Raw genomic sequence first — 17,733 nt, forward strand, 5'->3', positions numbered from 1 at the left:
CGCACTTTTCAAAATAAAATTAAAAACGTATAATTTTCCAACTTACAATTTAGTGGATATTATAATAAAACAAATAATCTTTGAACTTGATTTATTTGCACCAAATAATAATGACTGAGCAATACTATAGAAAAATTTACATTAAAATATTCAGAACTAACACAAGAACTTGTATTTAATTAGGAATCTAAAACTAATATATACACAATAATTAATTCTTCTCTAGATTGCTGAGACTTGGGAACCTTTATTTATATACCTGGGAAAGAAACAAGTACATTAATATATATATTTTTTAAATAATAATCATAAACGTAAATAGAAAAGCATAGAATATACAACCTGTAAGGGTTCAATTTTTTTCCTTGCTGGGCTCAGCGTCTGTGAGACCTCTTACCCCTGCTGGAGGACCTGGACGAGCGGCGCCTCCTCGACCTGGACCTCTCCTTCCTCCTGGACCTCGACCTGGACCTCCTCCGCGAGCTGGAGCGCGACCACCGCTGCCTCCTGGAGGACGTCCTGGAGCGGGACTCCGACCTCTTTGACCTCCCCCGCCTGCGCTCCCGCGACGTGCTACGCGACCGCGACCTGCGGGAGGATTTGACCGAACGCCGCGAGGAATAGGAGGACTTGGAGGGGGAACGGCTCTTGCGGGAGCGTCGGGAGTAACGAGAGTCGGATCGAGACCTGAAACGGGAAGATTTATCGATTATTTATCGAGAGTTTGCCTGCGTCGACTCACCGCCTGCTTCGTTTGGTTTTCCTTCCAGACTCGCTACTCCTGGAGCGCCTTTTCGCGTCCCTCCTCCGTCTGTCGCGTTCCGGACTGTCGCTCCTCCTTCTGGAGTCGCTCCTGGAACTGGACGTGGACCTCCGGCGCGACATCTTAGTTTTAGTTTCCAAGTAGTTGGAGCTGGCCGAAGAACTGACCGAACTGTGTCGCTTGGTTTGGTGTTTAGTCTCTTCCGGAGCGAGTTTTTGGGAATTTCCTAAAAATACAAGCTTAATTTTCCGTCTTGGCACAGGAACGGGACCTACCGTCTACGTGGAGCTGCGCGGGCGAGCTATTCCCGTCGCGGGACTCGGAAGATTCTGATTCGCTCCTGCTGCGTCCTTTCTTCTGTTCGGCCTCCGTTAACCTCGCTTCTATCTCTCTCTCGGTCTTGGCAAATTCAGCCTGCTTCCTACGTATGGTTTCCTACAGTAAAAAAATTTGTAAAATTCCCTAGAACGTTTTCTCGTCTACAAACTTTAAGTTCCAAGTCCGAATCGTTTTGGTCGTTCCTCTGGCTGTCCCTGTTGGCCCCGTCAGTGTGATCCTCTCCGCTGTCGCTGTCGGATCCATCGTCATAGACACCCAGACCTATTACAAGAAGTCACAACGTAAAAAAGCATTTACCTCGGGTGGATTATAAGCTTGGAATGTTGGAAGGGGAAGAATATAGCTTATTTCGGGGACTAAGAAGCACTGAGGGGATAAAAACGTGTAGAAAAAAGGTGATAGAGTTTTATACAATAATTAACACTTACCGAGTTTGGCGCTTAAGACGGCACCACTGGGTGCGGAAGCTAGGTGATCGGAAGCTGAAGTTTATAAGAACTGGTTAATAAAAACCTTTTTGGACTTTGCAGTCGAAAAAACCCACTATAAAAATCTCATATAAACAATGTTTTTGCTATAGGTGAGTGATAATAAAAAAAAAACTTCACGTTTATTATTTAGGTTTATATTGACTAAAATACCTCTAGTTTTCTTTAAATACCGTTGTATCTCCTCTTTGCAGATCTGCTCAATGTGCTGGTTAGTTGCTTTCAACAGAATTTCTGTCATAATTTTCCGGACTTTTATCATCTAAAAAAGAGGAAAAAATGGGTATAAATACAGGTTAAATCACTTTTATAACTCACCAGTTGTTCAGGAGTCATGGGAGTTATGGGTGGTGGAGAAAATTTCTTTGTTCGTGGTATGTCTTCATCTGAATTATTATCATCACTGTCCTATAACACCATTGAAACATAATATTAATAAACAATTTCTAGATAAAAACTCACAAATCTGCTTTTTCTCATCTCCCTTTCGTGCATTGTGGTTTTAAGTATCTCCATCTTTTCCTTCTCCTCTTGTTTAATTTTCTCCTTGTACTCCTCCCTCTCGTACTTTTCTCTCTCCTTCTCCAGCTGTTTCTGTTTGTCTCTCTCCATTTTCTCCAAACCCTCTCTGATCCACGCAGGAAGTTGTTTTCTTTTATTGGCATCCAGAGTTGGTGTTGGAACAGGAACAGGCACTGGATCTGGTACAGCCATTATATCTGGTGCAGGTGCAACAGCTGGTGTGCTGGCTGGAGGAGTAATAATTGTTACTTTTGTGGGAACATTCACTTTACTGTAACGTTTATTATGTGGCTTTATCTCAGTCTGAGTTATTTTCCCACCTCCCATTCCCGTCCAAAAACCTGGTGTAAAGTTATTTGGTGGTGGAGCAGTTGTGTATCCTACAATTAAACATTTTAGTGTACTGGATACTCTAACAAAACCTACTTACCTTTGAAAGATACAGCATTGTCGTTTGCATTATCTGGAGGACTAGAAAATGATTCTGGAGTGGGCAAAAGGGGAGTTTTAACAGGTGGTATTCCAATGGGTGGAGGTACACCACTGGGTACATTCCAACTGTTGGACCAGTTCCAGTTCGAAGGTGGATTCCAATTACTCCAAGCCTCTGTTCCAGGCGGCGGAGGTGCATTGTCCAGCGCTGACGAACTCCAAGATGAGGCCTCATCTTTGTCAGTCTCTACTTCCATAGGCGCTTCTCCACATTCGTCTATATAACTTTTGGAGCTCTTAGATTCCTTGTTTAGTATGACGGGTTGTTCACCTGGAATGGGAGGTGGACCGGCCTCTTTCATGATGATCCATTGTTGAGCCAGAGCGGCCCAATCCACTTGGTCGTTTGGCGTGTTTTGATAGGCCGCTGGATTTATAGGCCATTGCTTAAACTTCTGCGAGTCAGCGGAATCGCTTCCAGAATACATCTTGATCTATTTTAGTGTTGGTGGTACATTAAAATAGGCATATTTAATTTTTTTCCGAAGAAAAATATCACAGGGATCTTTTGGTGACCACAGATTATTCTAAATTCTAAAATGTCAATTTCTTCTCTCAAAATTAGTTACGGCCTAAGCTACCACGATTATCCGGTCTAGATAATGACACAGAGTATAATCAGAAATATGATCATAGCAAATATATGATAGAGTTACCACAGAATAGCTAATTAGAATTATATGCTAATATGAGGAGATCAGAGATATAAGGAACTAATTTTCTCCATATCTCTGAAAAAGTTCTTCTTATGGGATCTGTGGTGTATGTAATAATGGATGTCACAAAATATAATTGGCTAGTAGTAAAATACGTAATGTAAAAATCAGTAAAAATATATAATCTGTAGGTAATAAATTTTCATTCAATTTTTCTCCGTTTATTTAAGGTTTATTTAAATATCTTATAACTGCTTATAATAGATTAATAAATATTGATTTTATTCTATTTTCTTCTTTTTAGATTTGGATAGACGGAGTACGATTTTACAAAACAATTTAAATTAGGTAGCCGATACCAGAACACAACACATCTAAAAAAGATTGCAGTTTAATATCAGATCATTAATATCTAGTTATGATTGCAGTTCATTGCGGTAATTCAAACAATTATTGCTATTCCTTGCTATTTAAAATGCTAATTTGAAAGTTATAGGTGCTGGTCAATATAACTCTGGAACAATAAAAGAATACAAAGTATTAAGTAAAAGAGCTTGCAAAAAGAGTATAGCAATTTTAGACAAAGGAGGAACTGCAATACATGCTGTAAGAGAAGCCCTAACAGGTAAAAAATGAGACATGTTAAAATTATTAAAGCCAAACCTATCTTTCTCAGTGTTGGAGAACGACCCATCTACAAATGCAGGTTTTGGTTCAAATCTTACATTAGAAGGCTATGTAGAATGTGATGCCTCTATCATGAACGGAGAAAATCTCAAATTTGGAGCTTGTGGAGCGGTCAGAAAAGTTAAAAACCCTATTGTATTAGCACATGATATCTATGAGAAACAATCAACTACATTGCCATTAGGTGACTTACCTTAAAAATATGATATTTATAAATTTAAAACCTTATGGTTTCAAGGATTAATTCCACCACAACTCTTGGTTGGATCTGGAGCATACCAACATGCTAAGAAATCTGGTATAAAAATTGTCAAAGATGATAAACTGATAAGTCCAAAGGCTTTAAAGTATTATAAGAAATATAAAAGACTTCTTGAACATACCACACTCAAAAAAGATTGTGCAGACCCTGTAGAATTCACTATTGATTATTCAAATCGTAATGATACAGTGGGTGCTGTGTGTATTGATGAGAGAGGGCATGTAGCAGCTGGTTGTAGCTCTGGTTAGTTATAATAATAGAGTAAATATGACTGAAAAACAAGTTTTAAAATGTTTTAGGTGGGCTCCTATTAAAACGTCCAGGTCGAGTAGGACAAGCTGCTCACTATGGCTCCGGCGTGTGGGCTGATAGTTGCAATGGACAAGACAGGTCATCTGTAGCAGTATGTACGACGGGATGTGGAGAGCAAATCATGCAAACGTTTTTAGCAAAAGCACTGGCTGATGACCTAATTAAGAATACGGATTGTCCTACAGTGAGCCTGTACAAATCAATGACTGAAAACTTTATGAATTCAAGGTAAAAATATCAAGAATTATTGTAGACCTAATACTAAAAAATACAGTTGTTTTGCTTTATTACTCTAGGTATTTACAACAAACTGAAGCACCAAAACTAGGGGGAGCGTTAGTTTTAAAGGCTGATAGTTGTAGTGGAGACATATCTTTGTTGTGGACCCATACCACACCATATTTAGGTATTGGATACATGAAGAAAGGAGAAAAAGCCGCTCGTGTAAATTAAAAAAAGTTTAATCGTTTTAATATCAACTAATGCAATAAATTTATTTTGCAGAGTGTAATTTCTACTCTACCAAGAAACGCCAAAGAGGGACATTCAGTAAACGTAGGAGGCACAGAATTCTGTTACAAAAAACCAAACTCGTTCTCTGTATAATAAAATATTTGGAGTCGTTGTAAAAAGTTTATTATTTTGTCGTTGCACATTATAAAAATCCTGAAAAAAACCTAGTTTACTCTTATAAATTAAAACTATCCTCTAAAAAACGCAGAAGAAAAAAAACAGCTTGTGTAAATATCACTATAAAATGGTAATTTGTTTCTGTCTAAAACAAGTTACAAAACAAATCTTTTTTTGCACTGCCTGAAAAAACCTAGAAAAAAAAATACTGACGAGATATTATAGGAACTCTGTACATGTTTTTATAAAATAATTGTCACCAGATATTAACAAAATAAACTTGGATATTCTACTAATAAAATACGATTTTGATTTTAAAAAGTTAAGAGGACGAACTTAAGGTGCGTTCACACCAACTGCGCCGCGCAAATAATTTTTTTAACATATACTTTTGTGCTAAAAAAATACACTTCCAAAGAACATGCTAAAAAAATGTTTTGCGCGGCGCAGCCGGTATGAAGGCACCTTTCTACGAGTCTTTATACTTATTACGCCAGGAAAAATTCCGGTTTTTATTTTTTCTGGAAAAAAGCGCGTTCGTACTTAAGGAAGACCGATTTCGATAGAGCTAAGTGCTTATTGTTAGTCTTTAAGTAGCTCTGGCAATAACCAATAATCCTATTATTAACAAGGAATAAATTAATCGTGATCCGTAAATGAAAAGCATAATAAAATTAATCGTTGCGTGTAATAAATAGTTAAAGCTGGGGTGTGTCTTGAGGAAGAACGGGTTGAGGCCACGGGTTCGAGTCAAACGCACCCGTACTCGTACCAGATGGCCGTCTCTTTGGAATTCTTGTCCCTCTTCTCGCCGTTAGTGACGCCCTCGTCGTTGTTGGGGGGCGAAGTCACTTGCGGACTGGGGGGTAGCTTCGGCTGGGACTGCGTAGCGTCTCCACCTATATTAAGACAAGTACAGTCTATTTATAGCACTGGTTTTATACAGGGTGTCCCAGGCTGAGCGTGCATTAGAAGTTTCTAAAATTCATAAAATTTTACAGAGAATTTAAATACGTAATAAAAAACGAGGGCACCCATTTAAAATAAGAAAGTTGCTGTCAACTTCTGGTATTTCCTGATGTGGTGCCATATTGAAAATTTCTTTAATATAGATAGATCACATTGTAAAACAATGGTGTGCAAAAAATCTCTGATCTAGGCATTGTAGTTCTCTAAAAACTTTTAATACACGCTCAGCCTGGGACGCCCTCTGTTCTATACTACCAATAACGGTGGAAATTCTGTTGTAGACCAACAAGGGGGCCAGGGGCTGTACAGGTGGAGGCGCCGGAGGGGACGATGACACAGGCGCCGCGTCCTCTTCGGACAAGTAAACCGTCCTACGGGATCCCACCGAGCCCAGGCTGAGGGGACTTCCGGGTTCGCGGCCAAACACGCCGTCGCCTGTAGAATTAAGTCATTGGTGACGATTCCCGATGCATTGAAATGAGAACTACTTACTGGCTATGCTGGTCCTGTGCGCGCCAAGGTCCCTGTGCGATCTGCGCAGCGCTACTTCGTCCCTGGGCTTGTGCCCATGTAAGCTACCAGTTCCTGAAATAAATCCAAAAAATCATATTTTGCATGTTTAATGTGTTATTTCGTTTTACAAAATTATTATGGATATACAGAAAAAGTAAAGTTTATTTTTTATACAGGAATTTAATGAAATTATTCTTGTTTCCTTTCTGTGAACGTTTTTTTTTCCTTTCGTGTGTGGGTAATATTTATTTAATGAAGTTTCATTTTTTTATTTCTCTATTTAACTTACAAATTGACTAAATATGCTAGGAACTTAATATTAGATTTTATCATTTAATCAGAGAAATATTTCTTTATTAAAAAAATATTTTAACTGTCGCCTTCGCCAATTTGTCAAGAAAACATTGCATTTAGAAATGTTTTATTATTATATTTATTTAAAAAAAGTCAAAAATAATTAAGTAAGCGTAGAATTTGCCAGTCCACGCAATATATTCATCTGATTTCACCATACCTATAGTGTTCCTTTTAAAGGGTTCTAAAGGAACCTGTTTCCCTGCCGGTTCTTCGGCGCTATTGTCAGAGTCCCTATTATCCGATTCGCCAGAGCCCGGTCCTGCCAAAGTGAACTGGGATTGGGTTAAACGGGCGCTGTCTTCGTGCCACGATCTTCGGTTCTAGAAAAGTAATATTATATATTTGTTTTTAAATTAATATATGAACGAAAATATAGAAACCACTCACTCTGCTAGGTACTTTGTTTATTATGTCCGAACTGGCCTTCCTCACTCTGCTCACAAACGTCGAAAAACCTCTCCTGTCAATTAGGAATGTATTAGAGATTAGGAATAACGTTAAATTACAGTTAGTAATTTAATTTAATTACTTTTTCGCCGACGCATTGTCCAGCTTTCGGTAATGCTCCATAATTTTCTCCTCGAGCTTCTCCTTCTGCCTGCACAAGTTGTTCACCTTGTCGGTAAACAATTTCTCTTCTAAATGGTAATGCTGCTTGTCCTCTAGGGAATGGGTCAGCAAAGAATGGTACTGGGTCAGCAACTGAGAGACGTGGTCCATGAGGGCCCGCCTGTCCGCGTCCAACGAGTTGTTCATCTCGAACAACATCTGCTCGCAACCAAATAAATTAATGAAAAATCATGTAAAGTTGATCGCGCGAATCGGAAATTGTTTTGCGATTACATTTTTACATGCTTACATCACATTTCTGTTGTAACTTGGCGTTGTCCAGCTGCAGTCCGGCCGCCTTGTCCGACCTGGTGCTGAGTTCGTCCTGGATTTCCGTCTCCCTAAGGCGCAGGTTTCGCGACTCCAGCCTCAGGTTCTTCAGCTCGTCCTGCAGATTCCTGTACTCGACCTTGAGCCGTTCGCTCGCGGTGAACAAGTTTCGAAAATCGTCCTGAAATGGTTTATTTACAAAATTTAAAAAAAAAACTGTCTGTATGAAATGTGAGTCTTTCGTCGCCCACCTTCAGTTTCGAGTGTTCCGCCCTGAGGTTGTTCAGATTCCTGGCGTCGGCCCGCAAGTTCTCCTTCTCCATTTCCACGTTGGAAATCCTTACTTCCAGGCCGTCGTTGGTCTCCTTAAGGCTCCTGATCTCCGACCGGAGGTCCCTGTTGGTCCTCTTCAGGCTCTCCCGTTCCGTCTTCAGTTCTTCGTACTCGCGGCCCAGCTGGTCGTGCAGGGAGCGCAGGGTGGCCTGGTCCGAAAGGAGGGCGCCCTGCTGGTCGGTTTGCAGCCGTTGTCTCTTCGACAGCTACAGCAAAATGATTCGTTACAAAAAAATCAGATTTTTATATAGGGTGGATTCAGGCCTCCGAAAATGCTCTATATTGGGTTTTTGCTTTGTGAATTTGGTTTCATTTTGTTTACATAAAGTGCAACATACTATGTTGACAAAAATATGTACGTTACCTATGTAAAAAATTGAAATAAAATTCGCAAAGCAAAAACCCAATATACAGGGTGCCATCTCTCTTGGGAAGATGGCTGACGTAAAAATAAGATTTACTTTTCATATCAACATAGGTCCGATTCTGCTTTGTTTCGTAGCTACAGGGTGTTAAAGTCTTAATAATTTTTCGATTTATTATAATTTTCTTCCAAGTAGGTACTTTTAGCGATTTGAACGAAATTTTGAGGATAAAAGTTACTATAAGTGCTACATATGAAAAAATATTAAACCTTTAACACCCTGTACCTACGAAACAGTAGAATCGGACCTTGTTAATATGAAAAATAAATCTTATTTTTACGTGAGGAACCTCCCCACGAGAGATGGCACATGCTTTTTAAAACACCCTATATAGCTTTTTCGGAGGCCCTAAGAATCACCCTGTACATGCTATACTGTTCCACCTCCTCTTTTTCCGCCACCAGTTGGCTGTTGGCCAGCTGCAGAGCGGTTTGTTGCGTTTGCAATGTGTGCACGTGCGACTTGAGCGTGGAAACGTCGACCTTGAGCGTGGCGTTCTCGTTCTGGAGCGCCTCCTTCAGCGACTGCGACGCGGCAACGTCGGCCTGCAGTTTCTCGCAACGTTGCCGCCATTCCTCGACGACGGACTTGACCACTTCCTCCGTCTAGAAATTTCAGTCTCTAAAATCGGACACGAGAGAAAATTAAATACTTTACCTGTTTCAAGACGTTTCCTTCGCAGGTCTTGCAAGCGGTCTCGCCTATACATTTGTTTTCCTTGATGATGGAATAAACGCATTTCGAAACGTTTTCGTTATCGAGCAACCTGGCTACTATAAGGTTCACGTCGCCATCCAGAACGTCCAAACTTAGTCCCAGTTTTTCCAGATTGGATTTTAGTTTTTCGTTTCCGACCTAAAAATTAAATTAAATGCACAAATTGGTCATTAGAAGAACTGTTTTATATCGTTAAAATCGGTAAAAGTATTTGGAAAAAAATTATATTAAATGAAAAGAAAATTAAATCTGTAACACCCTGTAGCTACGAAACAAAGTAGAATCGAACCGATGCCAATTAGCACTCTCCACGAGATATACCACATGTTTTTTGAAACACCCTGTATTATAATAATCTTGTTGATTAAATCACTCTTAAACAATAATAATCTCCTTTTTTTGCCCACAAAACTCTACAAAAGAAAAAAACAATGTCCAAAAAAAAAAAATTATCTTTTTCCTAAATATATTTGAAGATATTACTTTTGTTAACTGAACCATACTGCTTTAATTTTTGAAACCATGATATTTATTATTGAAAAATGTTCTATTTTGTAAACTCACGGTTTCCCTAACGAGATCCCTTTGCAGCGCGCTGATAGTGTCGGCGTCCACCGAAGCCCTGGAGACCAGCTCGGCCGATTTCTTCTCGAACTCCTGCAGTTTTTCCAGCTGCTCTGCCAGAGCGACGTTCCGTTGCTGCAGCCGCTGCATTTCCTTCTCTTTCTTCTCCTTTTCTCCGATATTCACGTCTAACAGAACGTCCTTGGCCTCGACCGCCTCCTTCAACTTGACCGCCTCCTTCTGCAGGCCGGCGTTCTCCTTTTCCAGCACCGCCACCCGCTCCTGCAGTTCCTTCTCGGCGATTTCGGCCTTTCTTCCCTCCTCCGCGGCCCGCTGCAAGGCCCGCACCTCCTCCATGGTTTGGTTCAGGCATTTTTCCGCGTCGTCCGCCCGTTTTTTAACGGCGTCGCACAGCGCTTGGACCCGCTGCTTCTCCTTGGACAAACCGTCGATGGTCTTCTCCAGGTCGCCGATTTTCGTCTTTTCGTTCTGGACCTCTTGGTTCTGTCTGTCCAGGACCAGTTTTTGAGAGTCCAGGTTGGCCTGCAGCTTCTTGTTTTCGACGATTGCGTTCTTGAACAGGCTCTCCAGCTCGGAGTTTTGTTGCGCCAGTCGGTCGCCGTTTTCCTGCAGCTGTTCGCATTTCAGGCTCAGTTTTTTCTTTTCCTTTTCGAGGTCGAGAATTTTGCCCGACGTTTCGCGAAAATTGTTCTCCTTCAAGGACTCGATGGTAGTCAGCAGCCCTAAATATTAAAGGTTAATTTAATCTTAAAAAATGATAAACAATCATAATACACCAAATGAGCACCTTAAAATTTTGATTTTAAAATTTTATACAAGGAGGTCCGAACTGTATTCCGGAAACTTCGTCAGCATATTCTGCACATAAAAAAAAGTAAAAAAGTTTGTATAAATGTACGTCATAAAATGCTTAGTCTCGGAAATACAGGGTGTGGAAGTTTCATTTTTATTTCGATTTTTTCCTAATAATTTATGAAGTAACGTCAATATTTGGATGAAAAGTCTACTCTACAAGTAGGAGTCATATTGACACCAAAATGAAATTTCTCATGTCAAAAAACTCCCAGACACCAATTTTCATCCAAATATTGACGTTACTTCAGAAATTATTTGGAAAAAAATCGAAATAAAAATGAAACTTCTACACCCTGTATCTCCGAAACTAAGCATTTTAGGACATACATTTATACGAACTTTTTTACTTATTTTTATCTGCAGAATATGCTACCGAAGTTTCCAGAATACAGTTCGGACCACCCTGTATATGAAGAATAATATTTACTTTTGTTTTCCAATTCCAATTTCAAGGCTCTTGCTTGAGCATTGTTGGTCAATTGTTCAGAGAGACTGTTATCGCCTGAATTCGATTCCTCTTGATCTGAATCAGTAGTGATGTTGCCTAAACTTGTATCCTGTAATGCTGACTTGGTTATTTGCTGTAACTGCAAATTTTCCTCCACCAATTCTTGAATCTTTTCCCTAGCTGCATCTCTTTCCTACAATTTTATTACTAATACAGCGGTAAAATTGTTTTCAAAAACTTTACCAGTATAAGGTCGTTTGTATTTTGTTTGCAAGCTAACAATTCTGCCTCCAGTTCCAACACTTGATCTGCTCTTTGTCTAATCTTAACTAATTGCGCCTCTAATATTTCTGCAACGGCCAATAAATTGTATAAATTTTACAGGTAAACATGTTATTTACTTACCCCTGGTCTCTAACAACACCCTATTATCTTCCCTGAGTTCGTCCACCCTAACTTTATAAAATTCTGCATCTGCAAGTCTTTCTCTATATCTTTGCACCTCCAACTCTAGCCTGTCGGCCCTTTCTGCTCGTTCCCTTATTGCATCCACCTCATCTCTGTACGCCTTAGCCTTCCTGGCTTCTGTCAGTAAGTCGCTGTTCTAAAAATGACAGTATTAAGCTGATAGACTTGCAATTAAAACATACAACACACTTCTGCTTTTAGTTTGGTTACTAAATTATTGGCATGTTCAAGTTCCTCTTTATATTCTGTCAAAATTTCAGTTTTCTCTTCCCTATAAATTCAAACGTTTAACTGACTGCTAAGAAATGTTCTAGGTTAGGTACTTACAATTCTTGTCTCTGTTTTCTAAGTTTGGCTTTCCAGTCGGCAAGTTCAACTGCCCAATGATTTGATTCTACCTCTTCTGTTCCATTTTTTACTATGTTGCCGTTATTCTCTTGGCCCAAGTCAATCACCCATTGTTGTAGTAGCTTGTCTCGTTCTGTAGTTAGAGATCGAACGTGCAAATACAAGTTCTGAGTGGAATGATTAGAGCAATCTCCAGTAAGCACCAAGTTTTGCCCATCTGTTACCTACAATAAACAATACAATTTTCATATTTGAAACAGAAAAAATAGATATATCTATTTGCCTGCTTAATACACTCCACTATATTGTGTTGCACTTCCAAATCCAACTCTTTAATTCTAGCTATAAATGATTCTTTTGTAGGGCCTTGTACTGCACACCCCAATAACAACAATATTAATAATTTTAACTGTTCCAATGCAGTTTGAGAAGCTGGAGTTCTACCTACAAAAAATAACAAGTTGTAGGTATATAAAATTTTTGTAATTCAATACCCCCAATACAAACCTAAAGTAACACAATCTGGGAGACTAATAATAACTTGTCCTAGTTCCTCTTCATAAATACTTTTTATGTTCCTTATAATACAGTGAAATACCTTTGTTCTTGCTGCCGTAATATGCAAGCCCTGTAGATTGGCCGTTGTGGGGACTGGAAGAGATGGTTCGGGATCAATTTGAAGCAAAACCTCATTAATGGCTGTGCCATCAAAGAATGTCTCGTAGACTTGTAAACAATCTGGTTTCTTTACACAAGTAGAAAGCTAAAACGGTAGGCTGTATATAATTCCAATCAAAAACTAAATTAAAAAAATTTTTACTTACCCATTTAACCAAAGGGCCTCCCAAGAACTCTTCTATGTCAGTCGGGGACGCAGCCATTATATCTCTTTAGAATACTTAATTCAAGAACTAACTCGAAGAGTATTCTTTTAGCACCATACTATTAAAGGTAAATGCAGCTGATCAGTTATCATTGTTCCAAAATTCTCATAAACTTTTTATTATAACTAGGTAGACAGTGTACAGCACGGAAAGTAAATTCAATATATAATAGTATAATATAATTCAAAGGCACCGTAATAAAACTGTATCACAATTGTAAGCCCTGTTTTGACTTATTTTACTCTATATTAAAAAACATTGTAAAATGTTAAAAATAGACGGCCATTTTAATTAAAATTATATTTTTTGACATATGGCATTTAGTTAACCACAGATCATCACGATTAAAGTCATACATCCTGGTAGTTAGCTGCCGCAGACCCTTGGCCGCAGACTACTTCTACCACTTAGACAGTACTTTCCTAGCCCAAATATATATGATGGGAGTAAATCTATTCAATTTTTGAAAAGAAGTCGTCTATAGCTAACTTTACGTTTCGGCGCACCAATACAACAGTATGACAAGTGACAACAGTATTGCCAACGTAATAAATACACAAACTATGATTTTTACAAAATAATATTTTACTTTGTGCCACGGTATTTATAATTTACAACTAATTAATAAAAATTATGTGAAAAGTGTATTGTTTTTAAATAAAATGTTTAACAGTTTGTTTTTCAAAATTCTTTATAACATAATACATGGGATATTTACCGTATTGGAAGGTATATTTGATTTATTGGAGAGGATAATACATGGATTTGTTGATTTTTGTCACGAGTTTTGTACCGCTCACAGGATTAATTATTTAAAATGTGAGCTTGAAAAAGGAAATAAGCTACCTAAACATTTAACAGTACTGCTGGTAAAAGAAAAGCCGTCGTATAAAGATTTAAGTAATATTGTATTATGGTGCATTAAACATCACATTATTTATCTTAGTTTCTATGATCCTACAGGTAATTTACTTTAAGTAGGTATATAGCTATTTTTTATTTTTGCCTTAGCTTACTTTAAATCTATTTAAAAATCTCTAGCTTTAAAGTATTTTTGAGATAAAACTAATGTTAAGTGACCCTTGACTTTTTCCTCTAGTATGAACTTATCACTCCTTTTCAGAAAGTTTACATCAGCACAAATTAGAGAAGGAACTGAACGGAAAATTAAAACCTGATGATCATGTTATCTGGCATAATAGTTCAGACATAACATATAGAAATGGATTTTCAGGCAGGAAAGTCCACGTAAAAATCCTTAAACAAGAAGATGGAAGAGCTAGTGTAGTAAATTTAACTAAATCTTTAAGTAGCACTGTAAGGACTAAAGATATTTCAGTAGAAGATATTGATAGGGGTCTTTTCAAATATTTTCAATTTCCCGATCCAGAATTAGGGCTCGTCTGTGGGAAAAGTTTAAACTTTTGTGCTTATCCACCTTGGCAAATGAGACTAACAGAATTTTTATGCATAAAATCCCACTATAGATTAAGTTATAGGACTTTTTTGGAGCAATTATACAGATATAGTAAGTGTGAGCAAAGAAAAGGCATATAAATTTTTTTGTGTATATTTATTAGAACCAATAAAACTTTATCAACCATAATACTTGTTTTACTGACTAATTTTTTATACGGTTATGGAATGTAAAATGAGAGAAATAAATTAACATAAAAAATATTGCACAATAAAAAGCTAGTTAAATATACAAGTTCACTTTAATTGAGAAAATCTAATAAGTCACTTTGACTCAGCTGATTACCATTAGCGGAGTTTTGTGGTAACAAGGGAGCCTGACCAGTAAAACCTTTTTGACTACTGTTGAAATCGGGAGGCAACAGATTATCCAAGGCAGACCAACTTTGAGCTGTATTATTAGAGGGTTTGTTGAAGTTCTGAGGCTGTCTAGAGCTCCAGGGATTAATATTCTGATTCATGCTGTGAAATGTTGAACTTTGTCCCAAGGGCCTGTAATTTAACTGATTCAAGTTCTGTCCAAAACCTGCATCGGTGGTGAAACTATTAACTGAGGCACGATCTTGTCTTTGATTGATATTGTTATTATTCGTGGAAATTTTTAATTGATTTTCGTCGGTTCTCTCAAGCAGAGAATAATCCTGTGATAAACTGCCAGTTAGATCTTTAGTTTGTGCTTTAGGGATATTCACGACCTTTTTTGGTTCTATTCTAGTTTGGTGCTGAAACACTTTCATGGCCTCCTGCTGACGGGCCAGAGATTGCTTCTGCTCCAGACTAAAAGCGGTCGCGTTTGAGGAACCTGCCGAAAAGTCTTCTAGACCCAGCCCAGAGAAAGCATCAGCAAGATTTGCAGGCTTGATGGTAGAAGGTATGCTAGGCATTGCAGAAGTGAGCATCTTCTGTTCGTCCTTGACGGAATTCAGCTGTTCCAATTTGGTGCGATGTTCTGTCTCCACCAGCTGAAACATGTCTTTTATTAGGGCGGTTATGGCTCCAAATTGCGGCAAGGTTAATCCATTCTCGATGCACAGAGGAATGAGGAACGGCAATATCCTCGTCGCGATAATTTCCTTACTGATGCCCAGCTTCTTGTGGTTGAGCGCTATCTTGTAGATCCCTAGAATGCCCATGAGCACCGCGGGCTCGCGGGAAGGTATTTGCGGCAGAAAGGGAAGCACTTCGTCCAGAACAAGCCACTTATCCAAGTGCTCCAACAGCTTACCCACGCACAACAAACAATTGACTCTGACACTTAATGTGGAGGTGCTGAGGCACAGCTTCTTTATGCGAGGCAGGAGGCTGTTCTTAACGTTGGCGTGGTCCAGGAGCCCTGCAAAGGTAGGCAACACAGACAGGCACAATTCGTGAATTTGGGGTGAGTCTGCATCTAATCCTCTGTACAGCATTGGTAACACATGTTGCTGTATATCCTCGGCTGGGGTTAGATTTAAGAGCAGTTCCATTCTTTGGAGCATTATTAACAAGACCTACAAAGTTCAGCTGTTTGGGTCCAGTTAATAGAGCTATAAATAAAATAATATTACCTGGATTGGCTCTATCAGTTTCATTAGAGGTTTCAGTTGTGGCAAAATGTAGATTACATATTCCTCTTTGGTACAATCTCGTGCTATGTCAAAGATACTTGGCAGGATAAAGGGAACCATGCTGGGTTGGCCTAAGTCACGAACCAAGCAAGCCAGCACCCTCTGCAGCTGTACCCTGTGCGGCAATTTTGATAAGGCTTCGGGAAGACCTTTGTAAAACTGAGACTTTTGCAGATTGTCCCATTGTAACAGAGAATCTAAATGAGTGAGAGTCTTGATACCAACATCATCAAAATAGGGAATCTAAAATCAAGGAAAATACCATGAAATTTAATGATATAATTATTGAAACCTTCTTACTTTAACAAATTGATGCGCATCTGGTCGAATTTCTGGAGTGACATTAAGAAGCAGCATAACAGATTCTTTCAATCCTTCTGGAATATTAAGGAGTTTAGTATTTCTAGTTAAGCTTGTACTCAAGTTCTTCAGCTGCTGTACCCTTGACTTATGTTCATTAAAATCTCTCAAGGGAAATAGACATTGTTTTTCTATAGAATAAACAGTGTAGATCAACATTCCTAAAATTATTTACAATAACTGTTAGTTTAAATATAACAAGTGTGAGCAATTATTCGCTCTTACCAAAGGAGAACATGTCACTAGCTGTTGAATGATTCAGACTTTGAAAACATTCTGGTGCTAAATAATTTAATTTTGGTTGAGATATATATGGTACAGTAGGAGAATATTCATAGAATGGATATTTTGCTGGCTGGTTGGCTGGACTGATATTGTGCACACAGAAATCCAAACCAAAAATCTTCCATATCCCGCAAGAATTTATTACTATACTTTCTGGACAAATATTCCTGTGCAAAAGCTTCACATCATTATGTAAAAAAGCTAGACCTTCTGATATTTGTAACAATCCATATTTTATTTCTATATCGTAGAGTTTATAATCTGACATATTAGCTGGTTGCGGCATGTTGACTGTTTCACCCAACACATTAGCCAAACTAGCAAACACGGGCTCAGTAGCAAAGGCGATGCTTTCTCTACTTTCTTCCATGGGATGTTGAACTGTTAATACTTGTGGATGCCGTATTTTGGTCAGTTGTTGTACACCATACCTTAAAGTCTCTAAAATCAATTCCCTATCTGTCTTATTCCATTTGTCTAGCTGACGCTTTTCAAACACAAAAATCGACGCATCTTGCTTAGTACTTCGCTTGATACCCTTGTATATTTTCCACAATAATCCTAGAAACAATTCGGAAATAGTCTTAATGTTAAACTGCGATGTTAAATCAAATTATGCTTACCAGGACCTGCTGAAGCGATGTGAGCGGAAGATTCGTACTCTCTGGTTACAGGATTTCCGGGTAAAACACCCGATAATTGGGAAACTGTTTGGCTAACAGAACTGCTTACTTGTGAAAGATATTTGTTAAAAACATCCATTTCTAAATTTTCGGTGATTGTACCTTTTAGGTACGTCGCCAATCTTGAAGTTACTGATTTAAATTTTATATTAATATATTCTACTTAATGTTTTTGATTTAAGTACGGATACCCGTCTAATGTTTGAGATCACTTCATGAAAATTATTTATTTTTTGACCAAATATGAGGTTATCAAGGAAGTTTAATGTCAAATGTCAAGTTTTAAAAAGCTGACCACAGAAGAGGAGGAGAATAAAAGCTGACCAACACAGGTGACAAAGACAGATCGCGTTTGCGCATATCGCTGGCGGTAACAATAAAATTTGGAAA

General features: G+C 38.5%; 5 protein-coding genes across 6 annotated transcripts; 2 read left to right on the forward strand and 3 right to left on the reverse strand.

Annotated features, from left to right (window-relative positions):
* Positions 1-74: 74 nt before the first annotated feature.
* Positions 75-3,129, reverse strand: LOC115890022 (arginine/serine-rich protein PNISR). The gene is made up of 10 exons (XM_030910124.1): positions 2,543-3,129; positions 2,053-2,492; positions 1,909-1,998; positions 1,744-1,852; positions 1,531-1,584; positions 1,251-1,363; positions 1,039-1,198; positions 743-989; positions 343-687; positions 75-259 (listed from the first exon to the last, which is right to left on the reverse strand). The coding sequence occupies exons 1-9, from the start codon at positions 3,030-3,032 to the stop codon at positions 375-377; spliced, it is 2,016 nt and encodes a 671-aa protein (XP_030765984.1). The 5' UTR covers positions 3,033-3,129; the 3' UTR covers positions 75-259; positions 343-374.
* A 263-nt stretch (positions 3,130-3,392) lies between these two features.
* LOC115890024 (threonine aspartase 1) lies at positions 3,393-5,452 on the forward strand. Of its 2 annotated transcripts, none has more exons than XM_030910127.1 (8): positions 3,393-3,451; positions 3,565-3,697; positions 3,757-3,885; positions 3,937-4,131; positions 4,186-4,452; positions 4,509-4,749; positions 4,818-4,965; positions 5,026-5,452. In XM_030910127.1, the coding sequence occupies exons 2-8, from the start codon at positions 3,679-3,681 to the stop codon at positions 5,125-5,127; spliced, it is 1,101 nt and encodes a 366-aa protein (XP_030765987.1). In that variant the 5' UTR covers positions 3,393-3,451; positions 3,565-3,678; the 3' UTR covers positions 5,128-5,452. The 2 variants fall into 2 exon arrangements, with proteins under 2 accessions (XP_030765987.1, XP_030765988.1); XM_030910128.1 differs by lacking the exon at positions 3,393-3,451 and adding an exon at positions 3,473-3,490.
* A 130-nt stretch (positions 5,453-5,582) lies between these two features.
* On the reverse strand, positions 5,583-13,223 carry LOC115890023 (girdin). The gene is made up of 19 exons (XM_030910125.1): positions 12,873-13,223; positions 12,556-12,811; positions 12,332-12,492; positions 12,028-12,272; positions 11,890-11,971; positions 11,638-11,836; positions 11,476-11,582; positions 11,212-11,425; positions 9,909-10,651; positions 9,285-9,482; positions 9,011-9,232; positions 8,121-8,408; positions 7,850-8,050; positions 7,520-7,758; positions 7,378-7,450; positions 7,148-7,310; positions 6,613-6,705; positions 6,376-6,555; positions 5,583-6,050 (listed from the first exon to the last, which is right to left on the reverse strand). Exons 1-19 carry the CDS (start codon positions 12,927-12,929, stop codon positions 5,902-5,904), a joined length of 3,870 nt encoding a protein of 1,289 aa, XP_030765985.1. The 5' UTR covers positions 12,930-13,223; the 3' UTR covers positions 5,583-5,901.
* A 224-nt stretch (positions 13,224-13,447) lies between these two features.
* Positions 13,448-14,538, forward strand: LOC115890028 (dehydrodolichyl diphosphate synthase complex subunit nus1). The gene is made up of 2 exons (XM_030910135.1): positions 13,448-13,895; positions 14,056-14,538. The coding sequence occupies exons 1-2, from the start codon at positions 13,595-13,597 to the stop codon at positions 14,487-14,489; spliced, it is 735 nt and encodes a 244-aa protein (XP_030765995.1). The 5' UTR covers positions 13,448-13,594; the 3' UTR covers positions 14,490-14,538.
* Positions 14,491-17,700, reverse strand: LOC115890026 (SCY1-like protein 2). Its single transcript, XM_030910129.1, has 5 exons — positions 17,284-17,700; positions 16,601-17,221; positions 16,316-16,536; positions 15,956-16,258; positions 14,491-15,898 (listed from the first exon to the last, which is right to left on the reverse strand). The coding sequence occupies exons 1-5, from the start codon at positions 17,420-17,422 to the stop codon at positions 14,651-14,653; spliced, it is 2,532 nt and encodes an 843-aa protein (XP_030765989.1). The 5' UTR covers positions 17,423-17,700; the 3' UTR covers positions 14,491-14,650.
* Positions 17,701-17,733: the final 33 nt, after the last annotated feature.

This window comes from Sitophilus oryzae, unplaced genomic scaffold (genome assembly GCF_002938485.1).
Source record: "Sitophilus oryzae breed Bouriz unplaced genomic scaffold, Soryzae_2.0 scaffold_85_pilon_pilon, whole genome shotgun sequence".
In the NCBI taxonomy this organism is placed as follows: Eukaryota; Metazoa; Arthropoda; class Insecta; order Coleoptera; family Curculionidae; genus Sitophilus; species Sitophilus oryzae.

Excerpts from the sequence above, each read along its gene's own strand:
- LOC115890023 (XM_030910125.1), bottom strand. The coding sequence starts at position 12,929 with ATGGCTGCGTCCCCGACTGACATAGAAGAGTTCTTGGGAGGCCCTTTG. Across the intron at positions 12,493-12,555 it reads CCCAGATTGTGTTACTTTAG|GTAGAACTCCAGCTTCTCAA; the intron begins GTTTGTATTGGG and ends TATTTTTTGTAG. Across the intron at positions 10,652-11,211 it reads ATTGGAATTGGAAAACAAAA|GGCTGCTGACTACCATCGAG; the intron begins GTAAATATTATT and ends TTTAATATTTAG.
- LOC115890026 (XM_030910129.1), bottom strand. The coding sequence starts at position 17,422 with ATGGATGTTTTTAACAAATATCTTTCACAAGTAAGCAGTTCTGTTAGC. Across the intron at positions 16,259-16,315 it reads ATGCGCATCAATTTGTTAAA|ATTCCCTATTTTGATGATGT; the intron begins GTAAGAAGGTTT and ends CCTTGATTTTAG. Across the intron at positions 15,899-15,955 it reads AACTGATAGAGCCAATCCAG|GTCTTGTTAATAATGCTCCA; the intron begins GTAATATTATTT and ends TGAACTTTGTAG.
- LOC115890028 (XM_030910135.1), top strand. The coding sequence starts at position 13,595 with ATGTTTAACAGTTTGTTTTTCAAAATTCTTTATAACATAATACATGGG. Across the intron at positions 13,896-14,055 it reads TAGTTTCTATGATCCTACAG|AAAGTTTACATCAGCACAAA; the intron begins GTAATTTACTTT and ends ACTCCTTTTCAG.
- LOC115890022 (XM_030910124.1), bottom strand. The coding sequence starts at position 3,032 with ATGTATTCTGGAAGCGATTCCGCTGACTCGCAGAAGTTTAAGCAATGG. Across the intron at positions 1,585-1,743 it reads GTATTTAAAGAAAACTAGAG|CTTCCGATCACCTAGCTTCC; the intron begins GTATTTTAGTCA and ends TATAAACTTCAG. Across the intron at positions 1,364-1,530 it reads CGTCTTAAGCGCCAAACTCG|GTCTGGGTGTCTATGACGAT; the intron begins GTAAGTGTTAAT and ends TTCTTGTAATAG.
- LOC115890024 (XM_030910127.1), top strand. Across the intron at positions 4,453-4,508 it reads AGCAGCTGGTTGTAGCTCTG|GTGGGCTCCTATTAAAACGT; the intron begins GTTAGTTATAAT and ends AAAATGTTTTAG. Across the intron at positions 4,750-4,817 it reads GAAAACTTTATGAATTCAAG|GTATTTACAACAAACTGAAG; the intron begins GTAAAAATATCA and ends TTATTACTCTAG.